At 39.4% G+C, this 16512-nt stretch overlaps 1 protein-coding gene across 1 annotated transcript; it reads right to left on the bottom strand.

The window, feature by feature from the left end:
* Positions 1–1001: 1001 nt before the first annotated feature.
* On the bottom strand, positions 1002–8384 carry LOC108954367. Its single transcript, XM_039299687.1, has 5 exons — positions 8261–8384; positions 8078–8165; positions 3966–4598; positions 2828–3110; positions 1002–2338 (listed from the first exon to the last, which is right to left on the bottom strand). The coding sequence occupies exons 1-4, from the start codon at positions 8382–8384 to the stop codon at positions 3107–3109; spliced, it is 849 nt and encodes a 282-aa protein (XP_039155621.1). The 3' UTR covers positions 1002–2338; positions 2828–3106.
* Positions 8385–16512: the final 8128 nt, after the last annotated feature.

The raw sequence follows: 16512 nt of genomic DNA, 5'->3' as shown, positions 1-16512 counted from the left end.
GATTGCAACAAAAATCGCCCTTTTAGCTTCTTTTGTATGTAGTTGCCTTCCCTTTGCCCGAATTTCTCGAATTAGAGTTATGGTTTGAAGAATATTTGTGATTTAGCTCCAATTCCTTTATTTGAGACAAACAAAAATGTTTGACACCAATTATGCTAGCTCACTTTGCTAGCAAGCCGCATCAAGCCACATCAAATAATTAATATTAAGAAATTGTTACATTGGATTTTTTCAATCACACAAATCGACAATGTTACTAAAGTGATTTTTTTAATAAAAAATAGTATTTAAGTGATCATTCAAATAAATTAATATTAAAAGAAGCGTTGTAATGGACTTTACAATATCATTTAAAAAAATTCATATTACACGTGTTGCAAAATTTCAATAAAAGGCAAAAAGTAAAAACCACTTAAAAAAGCTTTTAAATTAGGTAAAAATTCAAAAATAAAAAATTAATTTAGATACGCTTGGAAAAAGTAAAATAGATTGTATTAAAGAGCGAAAGAGGACAAATGGGAATTAAAAAAGAAGCAATGTTTTAAGCTAGTTTATACTCATTTTCTTGAGATGTTTTTGATTGTGAAACTAAATCCCTCCGGGTCTCTAAGAAATGTTTCATAGTAAGGATTGATCAAATGGTGATCTTTGAACTTCTTTTTAATATTCAATACCGTCCTTTTTTTAATTCATATTAATGTCGAATTTTTAAAAATTGGGACAGATCTCCTGCCTTGTTTCTTCTCTCTTTAAAACCTTTTAAGGACTTGCTCAAATTTAGTTCAATTTATATTTTCCCTTGAAAATTTGATGCCATCAAGTGACGAGAACCTTAATGGGTAAGGGATTAACTTGTGCGGCATCCTTTTCTCCCTCGTCCCTCTCTCATGAAAAGAAATGTGGCACCACCATTGCCAAAGCAACGCACCATAAACAGCCTTCACCACACCGAAGCCGCGGTCAAACACCACCAAAAGCTTTGCTCATATGAAACAAAGAAGAAAAAAAAAATCTGACTCAGATACGTTACGGCACTACTTATATTTATCAATCATTTGGTCCAATCAGCAATGTCACAGCCATCCACATTAGGAGAAAAAAAAGGGAGGGCAAAGTACAAGAAATAAATCGAATATATATATAAGAAGGGTAAAACAGAGACAACATGATCGCCTTCTTAATCACGCAACCAATCTAAGTTATCCTCCTCTTCAGATATTATTACATTCAAACCCACAAGACTTTTTTTTTCTTTGTCACAAACCACCAGGCTTCACAATAGACCGTGACAGCATAGACAACCCCATGCAAATGGAGCATTCTCGAGATCCTGGCCAAATCTTCAAATTCCTAAAGCTGAGGCTCGTGTCTTGAACTTCGAGACCAACATTCAAACCAAATCTTATGCTTTGCCTGAATTCATTGGGAAAGCAGATAAGCTCAAAACCCTAATAGTAACAAACTACAATCTTTTTCCAGCTGAGCTAGGCAATTTCCATGTCATTGGGTCCAATTTAAGGAGAATAAGGCTTGAGGGGACACCCATTGCCCAATATGTTTAGGGAATGCAGAAAAATTATGACAGTTTATGATACTAAGCTTCCTCAATGGCTTTATCTCACAAATGCCATCTGATAATGTCACCAAATCATCACAATAGTCGATGACGAGCTCTACTAAGTTTAGCATTGCATAAGAGATTTTGGCGTTGTCCAACGTTGAAGCCTGACCGATCTCTCACATGAAAAAGGATATCTTTTGCAAACTAAGCAAGCGTAGCTTTCCCACACTTACGAAAGGAACCGTGACGCGTTCGAATCTTATCCTCCTTAAATTGGACCCAATGACATGGAAATTACCTAGTTCAGCTGGAAAGAGACTATAGTTTGTTACTATCAGGGCCTTGAGCTTATCTACTTTCTCAATGAATTCAGGCAAAGCATAAGAGTTAGTTTGAATGTTGGTCTCAAAGTTTAAGACAAGAGCCTCAGCTTTAGGAAATTAAAGATTTGGCTAGAGTTCCATCTACATTATGAACATATAAAGTTAAGAGGTAATTTATGTTTTAACTGCTAACCAACTGAATTTTTCCCCACAAGTCATTGAGAGAGAGAGTTCCCAACCTGTGGAGATGGACACTAGACGAGCACTGCGAGTTGATTGCTTTTGCTCACTCCACCAATCAGGAAAATTATTTCCGGTCAAGTCGAGAATAAGTCTCGCTCTCTTTTCTACTTCCCCCTGGCTGCACTCCATGATAGCCAGTTCTCTAAGCATATCGTGCTGTATAGCATAGTGGCTATTGTAAAATTTGTCCTCGTCCTCACTTGAATTTCTCCTGTATGTATGCAGTCAAACCCTTGGATATAAGCATTTGCGCTCAAGTTTCTTGTGCCAAAATCTAATGCAAGGCATTTGATGATACTAATTTACAATTAAAGAAAGACATTTGATCCTTCCCATGCTTAATATATTAAGTGAGGAGATAGAAATATTTTTTTACAGGCCTTTGTATAATCCATTTGAATTTTTCAATGCAGAACATGTCTGAAGGTCAGATGCAGTAACTGTGGTGTGGATTCAAAACACCTAGTATGCCCATTTTTTGGGGAAACAGAAAGTTTGTTGTGCATAAATTACTCTCTCAATCTTGGTGCAAAGAACTAATAATGCCTTTGCCCATTTCATACATGCATTCTAACCATCACGTATCAAGGAAAACTAATCATTTGCCAACAAGAATAGTAGAATTTGATGAGGTACATCTAGAGTAGTAGAAAACTAGAAAAGTAAGAATGAGAGAACAAAACGTACTTTGGAGCCATACCTGGTGACTACAAGGTCAGCTAGGTTCCTGTAAACGAGTTCATTGAGGTCAGCAACAGCATGCATGCCATCGAAATCTAGCTTATACAATTCCACCCACATATCAATAAGGGCAATGGCAGGGATCTTGCGATCCTCCGGAAATGAGCCAAGGTCCATGAAATGTTCCTTGATTGAAGGGACCAATCAAGAAGCTTTGTTTCCCAAAACGAATGATCCTTTCCACGGAGAGACGTGGCAATGCCTGTAAGAGCCATTGGCAATCCCCTACAGCGTTTCACTATCTGCCACAAGGAAAAAGAAAACAGAAACAATTATGGGAACTTTGATAAGATCTGTGATTAGTACAAACCAAGGCCTCTATTTGATGAAAGAGAGATCAAAGGATAGGGAGGTTGAATTTCATTGATCAATTTTGTTCAAGAAAAAAGTTAACTCGGAGTTTCGATAACCATAAGAAATCCTATAATGGATGTACTCAAGCAGGTATATACCTGGTCCAACAGCTCATCATCTGGTGCATCCATGCTAGTATCATCAACAGTAACAGATCGACGAGGTTCGACCTGGTCGGCTTGGGTCCGACCGGACCCGGGCTCGGTCTGGTGGGGCTAGGCCTGACCGGTCGGGCCTCCGTTCAGCCTGGCTTGGGCCCAAGTAGGATCAAAGGCCGAGTGGGCCAGATCTGTGATCTGGCCCAACTCGGCCTGCCCTCTTGTCTGCGACCAGTCAGTCACGACCAGAGGGAGCTGCGGTGGCGTCCAGCTCTGCGGGGGCTGCTCCGGGACGGCACGACGGTGCCTCCTCGGCTAGGCAGGCGGGGGCGAACGGCCCGGCTTCCTCGGTCATGGCGGCGTCCCTCTGGCCGCCAGTAGTCCTAGGGTGCTCTACACGGAGGAATCGAAAATGGAAATCTCATTCGGGCATTTTGGCGAGCAGGTGGTAGGCACGAGCGAATAGAGAGACTTCCTACCCAACCGGGGCTCGAGACGGGCCTAGGGTTCCCGGCAAGTGACCAGCAGACAAACGGCGACCTATGGGGGACCTATGGAGGCCGGAGCTCGCCCGAAACGAACGGAACGGGCTCCAGCCAACTCGACCTCAAGGACCGCACAGCAGGTGTTCGATGAAATACCAACCTGAGTTCCGGCGGGAATGGCTGCTCGGAGACGTGTTGGAGGCGGCAGCGGTGGCCTGGGGACGCGTCGATGGCGGTAGCAGCGACCTGACCCGGAGGCGCGTCGGCGGCGGTAGCCTCGGTCGGTTCTCGCCTCTTCTCCCTGCCCTCTACCCCCTGGTTCTTCTCCCTTTTTCGGTTCTCGCCGTTCCAGAAGAAAGGCGTCAGGGAGGGGGATCCCGTGCACAGTCGAGCCTTCCTTTGGCTCGACACCCTCTTTCCAGCACCACCCCTCGCTCCAAACTCTCTCTCTCGAGCCCCTCTCTCCCTCAAGCTCTCCCCGTGCTTCTGTCCTCTGGGTTCCGGCGGGGGTTGGAGGTGGTCGGAAACTCCAGCAGCGATCGACGGCCCGGGGGGTCTTCTCCTCCTCTCCTTCTCTCTGCGTTTTCTCTCTGTTTCTCTCCTCGATGGTGTTCTCCTTTTCCCCCCCCATTCTTCCTGTTTTTCTCTTATGTTTTTCTTCTCTCCGCGGGCGCCCGGCCTCCTGCCGTGCCAGCTGCTCTTGCCGGCCTGATCCGCGACCACCAACTCCAGCCGATCGTCCCTTGATTCAGCCGTTCCCTCTGCTCTCCCACTGCTGTTTCTGCTTTCCTCTCTTTTTTGCAGGCGTGCGCGAAGGACGGCAGGAGGGAGATGACCAGCTCGCGCGCGGGCTGGGCTAAACGGGAAAGGAGGATGGGTCGGGCTAGTGGGCCGCGCGAGGGAAAGAGAAAAGGAAAGAGAGGAAGGGGCCAGCCCAAGGTTTGTCCGAACCCGGCCCGACTGCCCATCTTTTTCTTTCTTCTTTCTTCTTTTTTTTTCTTTTCTTTTATTTTTTATTTTTTTTATTTTTCCCTTTTTTTAATTTCGAATTTTTTTATTTGAATTTTTTTGTTAATTCTTTTTGATAAATTTTAAAACTAGTGACGCAAATGCTTCTAATGTCTAAATGTGATGCAATTTTAATGAAAACTTTTTGTTAATGGATTAGAAATTAATCCCTAATTTTTCAATGCAATTAATAAACACTTAAACAAATCGTCCAAAATTTAGGTATCAACATGAGTGCTTTGTGTTTGAAGCTCCATTTGTCTATGCAAATGAACGTTGTTTGCCTATCTACGGTGGCTCCACAAAACTTATTCGGAGCTTTAGGGTTAGCATGCTTCTCGATTCCCTCTCTCAAGGAGGCTCAATTTGTTCGAAACTCGCTTGCTGGTTGAAGACAATTTGGGACTTTATGGTTTCATATGTTTACTAGTTGAAGACGATTTAGGCTTTTGGTTTCATATGTTGCTTGATTCTTTTTGGCTCCATTGTTTCATGGAAAATGTGGCGTTTTTAGAAAATATTTTCCGGAAAATCATTTTCTAAGAAAATGTAATTATTTGTTGGTATTCGGATGAAATCTGAAAATGAAGCAAAAATATTTTCCACTGTTTGGTAAGGAAAATCTTTTTCTCCATACATTTTTTCATTTATTTTTTAATATTATTTTTATTAATTATTAAAAGATTGATTTCTAATTATTATTTTTATTTTTGAAAGATTCTATTATTATTTTATTATTTTTTCTTTGTTTTCCTCCTTTTCTTTTGGTCGATCGCTGGCCACGACTCAGTCGACAACCAGCCACGGGCAAGCCTTGAGCTCACTCGCCTAAGCTCACTGCTCACTAGATCGGTGAGCTCAAGGCTCATCAATCTGGTGAGGCCCAAGCTAACGAGCTTGGAGCTCGCCCGATCTAGCAAGGCTTGAGTTCGGAGAGCTTGAGGCTCGCCCGGATTGGTGAGCGTGAGCCTCGCCACAAGCTCACGCTTGCCGATTTGGTAGACTTGAGCTCGCCACCTCGAGCCTCACTAGATTGGTGAGCTCCAAGCTTGTCGACCTCTAACCTCACCAAATCGACAAGTCTCGAGCTCAATGCTCGCACTCGTCGAGTTCACTAGAGGTGGGCACGCCTCATGCTCACCGATGAGCTCGAGGCTCGCTTGTGGCTAGTGTCAACAACCGACCAAGAAAGAAGAAAAGGGAAAACAAAGAAAAGTAAAATAAAATTATAAAATAATTAGAATTTAATAAATAATAATTTAAAGAAGAAGAAGAAGAAGAATAAGAGGAGGAGGAGGAGGAGGAGGAAGAGAGGGCTTGTAGGAATGTGAGATAAGAGAGAACAAGTGAGAAAAAATATTTTTCACTTTTCGAAAGTAGAAAATATTTTCTTCAAGTTTAGAAGACTTCTTTCTTTTCGTCGATAATATTTTTCCCAATCAATTTATTTTCAATGAAACAAACACCAAAAAAATCCAAAAAAACGTTTTTTTGAAAATTGTTTTTTGCGAAATGAATGGAGCTCGCGAAACAAAAGGAGGTAGCCTAAGGTTCCGTTCGTTTTGCGGAAAACTTAATGATAAAGGAAAATAAGCATTTTCCCTTAATACAATTTATTTTCCTTTATTTTTTCCACTGTTTGGATTCCATTTGAAAATGATTACATACCATCTCAGCCAAAACAATTTGAATTTTTTATTTTAAAAAAATTCTTATTTTAATTATTTTAATTTTATATTTACTTTTATTTTCTATATTTCCTTTTTCTCCTTTTTCTTTTTCTTTTTCCTTGTTTCTTCATCTCTTTCGCTCCTCTGCTTCCTTGTGCCATCCCTTCTACTTCCTTTGGTTGTTCATCCCTAGCTGGTTTACGAGGGGCAACCTTGAGCCTTCGCCAAAGCCTGCGACCTCGCCGATCTCGGCAAGCTCAAGCCTCATCACTCAAGGCTACAAGCTTTCTTGATTAGGCTAGGCTCAAGCCTCGCTAACTGACCGCCAAAGGCTACAAGCTTGCCTGATCTGGCGAGGGTTGAGGCTTGTATCCAAAGGACATGAACTCGCCCAATTTGGTTAGGCTTAAGGCTCACCGGCCTTGGGCAAGGTTGAGCCTCGTTGCTAGAGGCTGCGAGCTCACCCGATCTTGTGTGGCCAGAGCTTGCCAGACATCCCCTTGGGCGATGATGGGTGAAGAAGAAGAAAAGGAAGGAAAAAAATTTAAAAATTAAAAATAGATTTTAAAAAAATATATAATTTTATAAGAATAATTTTTTGTAAACCAAACACCAAATCTAAGCTTTGGTAGATTTGGAAAACATTTTCTGATTTTTTAAAAGGAGAAATTATTTTCCTAAATTTAAGCTTTAGTAGGAAAACTTTTTTTGTTAGGTAAAAAAAAAAAACATTTTCCGTTGACTTATTTTTCTGAGTAAACTAAATATCGAAAATGAGGAAAATGTTTTTCCTGAAAATGTTGCGCAAAACAAACACTTTGGCAATTCTGCTAGTCGTTTTTTTTTTTTTTCCTTTTTGTTCCTATTCGCCTCTCCTCTGATACTTTTAAAAGTATCATTTTGCTCTCGTGGACCTTTTCCTTTTTGTCAGAAATTTGCTGCCATGAACTTGCGTTTTGTTACATGCTAATCCTTTTTCTATTTTGTTTTTTGTTTGGACGAGGGGTGGGGTTCAGAGTGCAACTTGTTCTAATTTTCCATCAATGCCTTCTGTTCTCTGAAGTCAAAGTCCGCGGTTCAACATGCACCATCTCTAAAATTAGAGCAACTTCAATGGCGTCCAATGGCGGTGAACAGCTTAATAAGCTGAAGGGTTCAGTGATGAGGTTTTCCCAGACGTGGAGGGCTTACAATGTTTTGGAAGATATGCCTGAAGATTTGGAAGATCTGGAAGATATACCGGGAATTGGATTTTGATCTGATTTGATTATAAAATCAATTAGGAATTAGATAGAAATATTAAATTGATTTGTAGAATATTTCATTACCTTTACATGTATATCTTGTAATATAATTGTTAAATGATGTACATTAATTACAAGTGAAGAAATACAAAAGATTTCTCTCCCTAAGTTTCATCCGCTTCTTGCTTCCTTTTACTTTCTTACATGGTATCGAAGCACCAGGCTCTAAACTCCACTTCCGCATTGATTGCCTTCGCAAATCCCTTAATTTGCAAGACAAATTAATACGAAGGAATCATTTTTCAGTAAAAAGGAAGAAGAAACAGAGGCGAGTTCTTACCATGACTCACCCAGAGGATCTACTCCTCGCTGTTGGTATTCCATCCATAGGAGACACCACACCTACGAGAGATACGCAAGCCCCCATTTCCACGATTCCTATAACCCAACAATAAATCCAAGCCTAAGGCATACAGTGGCAGTTATTCCCAGCTTAGTCAAATATGGGACAGCCCTTTCCAGGCCATCCTTACCAATGGATACTTTATCCATGGTATGTTGGGCCAGGCCCAAATCCATCATTGTCGGGAGTAGCAAGCTACCAGAGTAACGTCCAACCTGACGGGAGCCGACCAGCCACAAGTGAGGCAAGCCCATTCGTCGAGACAAGACAAGTTGGTGGGTCAGGAGAACCAAGTTTAGGAACGAATCCCTACTCGAGACTCTTCAATGCGGGTCATGGAATCGGGTCTAGTGGATTGGGTACAGGGACAAATCCTTACCTGAGCCTCTCACCCTGGTTTATACCTTTTCTAATCATGGCCGTCACCGGTCGACCAGAGCCCAGTGAGCCTCTGCACGTATCAATCGCTGACGGTCTAGAATTGCGACTAATCAGTTTGCAACTGATTAGGCCGGAAAATTACAACAGATGGTCGCAAGACTTCTAGCAAGTCCTCGTGATGAAAGACAAAAACGGTTTCCTTGACAGGACTGTACCAATTCCCTCGGACGAGCGACTGGCCAAACATTGGAGAAAGTGCAACCACATCATTCGCATGTGGATCGGCAACTGCGTTTCTCCAAACGTCGCAACCAGCCTCCCACCGACAGAGGATTTGAAAATCATGTGGGACAACATCAAAGAAATGTACGGGAAGTTAGATTGAGCAATAATATTTTCTCTCATGCAAGAACTCAGCGAACTCAAGCAAGGAAATATGATGGTCATGGCTTGCTACAACAAGCTCTCGTCACTTTGGAATGAGCTCGAAGCCGCGGAGGAAAAGCTCAAAGGACCAGCAGAAACCCTCAGACAATACAAATCTATGAATGAGAGGGAAAAATCCACTTGGTTCCTTTTGATTTTGAACAAGACATACCTAACTTTCCATTTGTAGATTCTGTCGATGGATCCGGTGCCGCCCCTCGATCGGATTTTTCAGCTAGCTGTCCAAGAAGAGAGCTAGCAGCTCATGACCTCGGAGCATGCACAAGGAGGCGACGGCATCACTCTCGCACTCCGTGGCGAGCGCCGCGGGTGAGATTTGGGCATGAAAACCCTAGCCCGAGAGAGAGATAATCGAGAGGGGCTAGGGCTACATCCCAGTGACAAATCCCTTAAAAGGGACGGTGGCAACGATCCGGATCTTCCTCAGCGATTGGGCGGTCTACAAGGGCTCGATCGCTCCATTGCATCGGACGATAGATCTAATTCCACGATGAAGGCATTCGACGGCCAGATTTTTTCTGCATCTTTAAGGAATTTCGGCCAAAATTCAAAAAGGAGAGGTAAACTATATTGCGAACATTGCAAACGTCCACATCATACCATAGAGAATTGTTTGAAGTCTGCATTGGTAAGAGCATTAGCAAACTTGGCATACCATTGCTTGGAAGCTTGTTTTAGTCCATAAAGGGATTTGCTGAGACGACATACTTTATTCTCCCCCTGTCTCCATAAGCCCTGAGGAATATCCATGTAGATTTCTTCATCTAGGTCGCCATGAAGAAAGGCATTGTTGACGTCCATTTAGTGTAACGACCAATCATGGATTGCTGCAACTGATAAGAATGAGCGAATTGTGACATCCTTAGCAATTGGAGAAAAGGTTTCATAATAGTCAAAACCTTCTCATTGAGTATATCTTTTGGCCACCAACCGAGCTTTGTAACGCTCAATGGATCAATCAACTCTATACTTTATTTTATAAACCCATTTGCATCCTATGGACTTTATGTTCGGAGGTAGATGAACTAATTCCCAGGTATGATTATCAGTCAATGCTTGTAGTTCTGTTGTCATAGCTTGTTGCCACCGTGGATCTCTGGATGTCTCATCATAACAAGTACGATGTACTGAAACAAGCTTTCAAGCAATGGTATGTCAAGTTTGCTAATGCTCTTACCAATGCAAACTTCAAACAATCCAAGTACGATTATGCCTTGTTCACATGGACTAAAGGTACGTCATCTATTTATTTAATGATATATGTAGATGACATCCTTATCATGGGAAATGATGAAGCTACAATAAAGAGTCTTTATCATGGGAAATGATGAAGCTACAATAAAGAGTCTTAAGAAATATTTGCATACAACATTTCATAAAAAGGATCTGGGAGCGCTAAAATATTTTCTTGTGATTGAGATTGCTCAATCTCACCAAGGAATTTGCCTCAGTCAGTGGAAATTTGTATTGGAGCATATCATAAGCCAGTTTATTAGGATGCAAGCTAACAGTTATTCCAATTGAGTAGAATACTAGATTGACTACAACGGATCATATTGGGGGAATATCTCGGAATGATAATCATGTACTAAAAGATCCAACGAGTTATCAAAAGCTCATTGGAAAACTTATATACCTAACTATGACCAGACCGATATATCATACGCAGTGCAAAATCTCAGTTAGTTTATGCACAACCCAAAGGAATCTCACATGAATGCCGCTCTGAAAGTTGTGAAGTATTTGAAGAAGTGTCTAGGACTTGGAATACTTCTATCTAGAAGATGCAACATGGATATTACGGCATATTGCGATGCAGATTATGCAACTTGCCCTTTGAGTCGAAGATCCATCACTGGGTTTTGCATTAAACTGGGAGATTCTCTTCTTTCATGGAAAACCAAGAAGCAAGCAACGGTTTTTTTATCTTCAGCCGAAGCAAAATATCGGGCCATGGCAAAAACACATGTGAGATTGTGTGGATACGAGGTTTGCTTGGGGATCTCAGAGTACAACTGAAAGGGCCAACAAAGCTATTTTGTGACAACGAGTCAACCCTCAAGCTTGCAGCAAATCCCATAATGCATGAAAGAACCAAGCATATAGAAGTGGATTGTCACTTCACTCGGGAGAAAATTCAAGAAGGGATAATCGAGACAAGAGAGATTGGAACCGCTGAACAACCTGCAGATATCTTCACCAAACCTCTATGTCAAAGACAACACGCATATCTACTAAGCAAGCTAGGCATCTTGGATATCTACAAGCCACCAGCTTGAGGGGGAGTGTTGGAAGATATGCCTAAAGATCTGGAAGATCCGAAAGATATATCGGGAATTGGATTTTGATTTGATTTGATTATAGAATCAATTAGGGATTAGATAGAAATATTAAATTGATTTGTAGAATATTTCATTACCTTTTCTACATGTACATCTTGTAATATAATTGCTAAATGATGTACATTGATTACAAGTGAAGAAATACAAAAGATTTCTCTCCCTAAGTTTCGTCCGCTTCTTGCTTCCTTTTAAGCTACGTTTGGTCGTTCGGATTTTTAATTGAGATAGGACTAGATAGGATAGGATATGAAATCCTGGGATTTTTTTATATCCTATCAATTATTTGGTATATCGCAGTATTAAAGTTAGATATATTCATATCATATCATATATATATATATATAATGACATATCATTGTAAATGAACCTAAATATTCATAAATAACGATAGTAAAAATCTTTGGTAACACTATTCCTTAATTAACTTTTATTTTATTTTTCCTATTTTTATATTATTTTCTTTATTATTTCTTTAATCCCCTCCCATCATTCTTTAATAAAATTTTATCAAATAGTAAACTGTACTAACATATTTAAAATACAAAAATACATAAAATATATAATAAATATAAATATATAATTTATAGATTGTATGTTTATTATAAGATAGAATTAAAGTTGAATATATAAATTAAAATAAGATTAATTAAATATAATTTTTAATTTTTAATTTCTTAAATTAGAATTCAAATGTTATTTATATTGAAATATAATTCAATTTTGTTAATTTAATAAGTTTGTTATTTGAAAAAATAATTTTTCTATTATGAACATTAGAAATTCTATTCACATTTATCTCACCTCCCCTATGAGATAATTTTATTCAGTTTATATCTTCTTTATATCCGATTTTATTCTGTCCTAAGTGAATACCAAACGTAGGATATGATAAATTATATCATATCCTGAATTTTATCATAACTGCCAAACGCGGCCTTACTTTCTTACGCAAGGAAAGCAATGGAGAAGGAGGGTTCAGTTTTAGTCCGGACAAAGTCCCCTCCCCTCAGGAGGTGAATCGGGATGCCCTCCTTGCACGCTAGGAGGTGGAGTCACTGCAAGTGGAACCAGGAATGCTCTCTACCTGTCGAATGAGCGGAGATCGTCATCCTTGTTGCACTAGGTGTTGTCAGTCAGGGACAGGATGGAGAACCCCCTCCGAAGTCCCCGCTGAGTATATCGAGTCAATCATCCGACGACGAACTAATGTTGGATTATTATCAAAACCAGCGGCATTATTTCCCTGAGCTCGAAGATCCCGTCCGTCTCTTCAGAGACGATGCGCCAGGCCCATTAGAGTACAGGCGGACATTACGGCCACAAGCTTCATATGAAGGCCATAGCTCGGAGAATTCTTCCTCAGATAGTACGGTGGTTCACGTCAATGAAAATTATGCCCACTACTTCCCGATTTCACTTTTTTTAGTTATATTGGCTCTAGCAATTCCTTGTATTACTTACTGGTTTATACTGTCAGATTGATGTGTTTGATGAATGTTGTTGTGCGAAGAGACCCTTTTTGAGTTTAAAAGTGCACGCCGAGGAGATTCTCATATGTTTTATATTTTGAAATTTAGATAATATTCTCATGCCCACAAGTATTTTGTGCATTCTCTATTTGCTAATGATGTCGTAACTTTTAAACCTAGAAAAGAATGAATTTAAGAAATCCCCCATTTGGAGTGCATTTTATTAGCAGAATATTGATGTGACATTTATGAAAGTGAGTGTTAGCATCGCTGATAAAAATAAATTAACAAAAGATATTTTCACGTTGTCCCATAATCAGAGTGCCAAGAGCTACCATTTCCACAACCATCGTCACTTGACACCTACGCTGCCGTGCTGGAGATTACTCTGTTTCCCCTGTTTTACTATCAAAACTGCTTGAAATGCTTTGCACTCATTCAATCTTCTTTCGCCGGGCCGATCACCAGGGATGACTCTTCCGGTACCTTATCTCTCTGTTTTGGTCATTGTTCATGACCAACAACTGCGCCTTCAACGTAGTTCACTTTCAGCAGTCGTGCGGCGATCGTGCGACGGTCGTGCAGCAATCGTGCGGCGGTCGTGTGGCAGTAGGCAGCGGTCGGCGGTCCGTAAGTAAAAAGAAAAAATAAATAAATACAATAAATAAGCTTGGTATATTTCTTTCATTTAATTTTTTTTAACTGTTATATTTCTTTATTTTTGCAACTCGATGGCCTATTTAAGGAGGCGATCCACATGCAGTTTGATTGAATATTCGTCTTAGTTTTTGGTTCATCTATTTGACCGAGTATCTCACCGCCTTCGTTTGAAAGAGACATCCCTCGATAACAATGTCTATTATTAGCGGTGAAACTCCATGTGCACGACTTACCGCAATATTATGAGCTGCCAATATATTTCTGTGTAATAAACAATTAAATCCTCCAAATACAACAAACTTTGTATTATCCTACATCTTCTAACTTGGCAAAGGCGATCATGCGAGAATGCGCAAGCAGTAAACAAAAAGGCCCGGTTTAAATTTGTATCTGATATGGCTCAGATGTTGACCAATATGACTTGTCTCTCATGTCCTCATCTTAACCAAAAATCCCTAAATCATATTGTATAGCGATCAATTTACTCTCAAACTTTCCGATTTACCTAATATATGCTTTGTTTGTTTCGCGAAAAATGAATAATTTTCTCCAAAAATGATCTATTGTATCGCTTAAAATAATTAATCAACGAATGAAGTTTTCATTACCTACAACAATTTATGTCCAAAACATTTCGTGAATGATGAAAACCAATTTTTGTTCATTCACTTTTGTAACAAATACCAAAAAAGCTTAGAAATAAATTGATCCGGTCGGAAAGTTTGGGCTTGAATTTGCCCTCTCTATAATACTCAAGATATTAAAGTGCGCAATCAAGTGTGAATAAAGTAAACACACATATAACCTAATATTGTCTCTCTAAAAAAAAAAAAAAAAGGCATCTGAAAATCTCTATTATAAAGCCCTAAAGGCTTATTCGATTTCAGGTTTCAATTTTTTATTAATGGATTTTAACAAATTCTTGGAGAAAATTACTCGAGAACTGATTTTTTTTTTTTTTTATAACTTTTCCAAAGATTTCTGAATTTTCTGAATTTTTTTATTGATTTTCATTTTTTTCTAAATTTTATGAATTTTTAGATTTTCTGATTTTTTTTATGAATATTCTTATTTTCTAATTTCTATGAATTTTTTGAATTTTGTAAAAAATTATTATTTTTATGAATTTTAATTTTTCATTATTAAGAAAAGGAAATTCCTATCCGGTTGGATCCGGCCCAACTAGCTGACCTGGATCCTAATGGCTGGGTTCAAATCAACCCAACCTGATAACCGAATCTGACCCGATTCACTTTTATTATCTGAATTTTTTATCTTTTCCTTTTCTTATTTTTTTATTCCTTTTTATTATATTTTCTATTTTCTAATTTTTCTTTATTCTTTATTATTAATTTCCTTTTCTTCTCCACGTCTTCTTCTTCCCGAAGTGTTCTTCCCCTTTGTGACGAGGATGTTCTCTTCACTGAAAAACTCCAGCCCTTCTACCAAGCTCTTGCCAGAGCACTAATGGCTAACAAATCGTTCCCCGCCGTTGGTTGTTCATTGATGCCGATCACTGCCGGATTTTTGCCAACGATGACCTACGCCAACGCGGTTACAATCCAATGCACATCCTCTATCGAAACAATCTTTTCTTCTAGATCAACAATTACATATAACAATTTCCAACAAAACGAAACACATATGCTTGAGGAAAAAGTATAGGAGATCTAACATGGCCGCGACTAATCGCAAATCGTTGTCGAGAAAATAGAGGTGCAGTTGAGACTCCAACCATGGACCACTGACATTGTGATTCATGAGCGTAATATCCATTCAAGAAGAAAGAAACACCGCATTAGACTCAACTCAGCGATCAGTGGAATAAACAGAAATCGATCGGGATCAAAAACACCATCGAACGATTGATTATATGAAAGCGCTCTCAATTCATCCAGTGAATAAATCGTCCAAGAGGTGGTGCGCATTATGAATATAAGCCTTGGATAATTAGTCTGGACACGGTATATCAACTTCAAAATCAATACGAATCGTCACAAAGCAGTTGACATAGGCCCACCCGCTGTATCATCATCATCATCATCAGATTATGTCTAATTTTCTTGTTTATTTTTATTTTTTTGCCTTTTTATTTTTTATTTTTGCAAAATAGACGAACGCCTATATAAACGATAAAAATTCGGGTGTAAACGATACCATTTATGACCCGAAGCACATACATGGAACACGCACTCAACATTTATCCGCAGTGTGACCATGCCATCGTGTCCCTTGTACAAATCTCCCCTGGACGCTTTGTCGACCAAAGTTATGTTTGGCTCACGCCCCTGGCAGTGTTGTAAACAGATAATGCACATATTTTTTGTGGCCTTTCAGCTTCCCAGCCACTTGTAAACGGACCAAAATCACATCCGTTAGTTCATTGATAAACATCATATGTTTTATTTATTATTTCACCTTCCTAGCCAGGCACTTTCCGGGCGCTTCCATGTTATCGCATCATTACATCTGACCCAACTTTCTAACTTGAAGGACACACGAAACGCCCAGCCATGAACAATGTTTCTGCAAGTCGCAAGCATGTCATTCACGAGTCACGAGCCATGGCCGAAAATATCATCGAGCATTATTTTTTGTTGACATATCATTTTTAAAAAAAATAGAGAATTTCGACACGATAGGATATGTTGTATATTAAATGTATATTTTCATATAATATTATTTTTATTGGAATTCTTTATTTTTGCCTTTTCGGCTAAAAAGATGGTTTTCTCTTTTAAGATTTTCTAATTGGTAATCAATGTGTTGCCCGTTCCATTGATATGCTTTGTAACTGGCCAAATCTTTTTGGGGGCTAATTCCCTCAACGAAAAATCTTCAATTTTAGGTTTGATCCTATTGTGCTTCGAACCGTTCCAAATTTTCATGGCAATCTCAAATCTACTTGCTTGTCCAAAAATCGTCACTAAATTTTTCAATATTATTAATATCAAGGGGTTGCTATTATCCCTTACAAGTTGACAATACTAAGGAAAACACAAATTCTGATGAAGATTTTCTAACTGATTTTAATGTCAATAATTTTGAATAAAGTAGTGGCATATTTTGGACATGTAAATAGA

This window comes from Eucalyptus grandis, chromosome 8, assembly GCF_016545825.1.
Source record: "Eucalyptus grandis isolate ANBG69807.140 chromosome 8, ASM1654582v1, whole genome shotgun sequence".
NCBI classification, from domain to species: domain Eukaryota; kingdom Viridiplantae; phylum Streptophyta; class Magnoliopsida; order Myrtales; family Myrtaceae; genus Eucalyptus; species Eucalyptus grandis.
The sequence above is the reverse complement of the archived record's forward strand: the minus strand, read 5'-3'. Positions and strand labels throughout refer to the sequence as shown.

Bases quoted from the DNA above. Each gene is read 5' to 3' on its own strand.
- LOC108954367 (XM_039299687.1), bottom strand. From the start codon at position 8,384: ATGGGCTTGCCTCACTTGTGGCTGGTCGGCTCCCGTCAGGTTGGACGT. The intron at 8,166-8,260 runs GTAAGGATGGCC...GTTGGGTTATAG, and splicing joins CATGGATAAAGTATCCATTG to GAATCGTGGAAATGGGGGCT. The intron at 4,599-8,077 runs GTGAGTCATGGT...CCTGCAAAAAAG, and splicing joins GCGAGGAGTAGATCCTCTGG to AGAGGAAAGCAGAAACAGCA.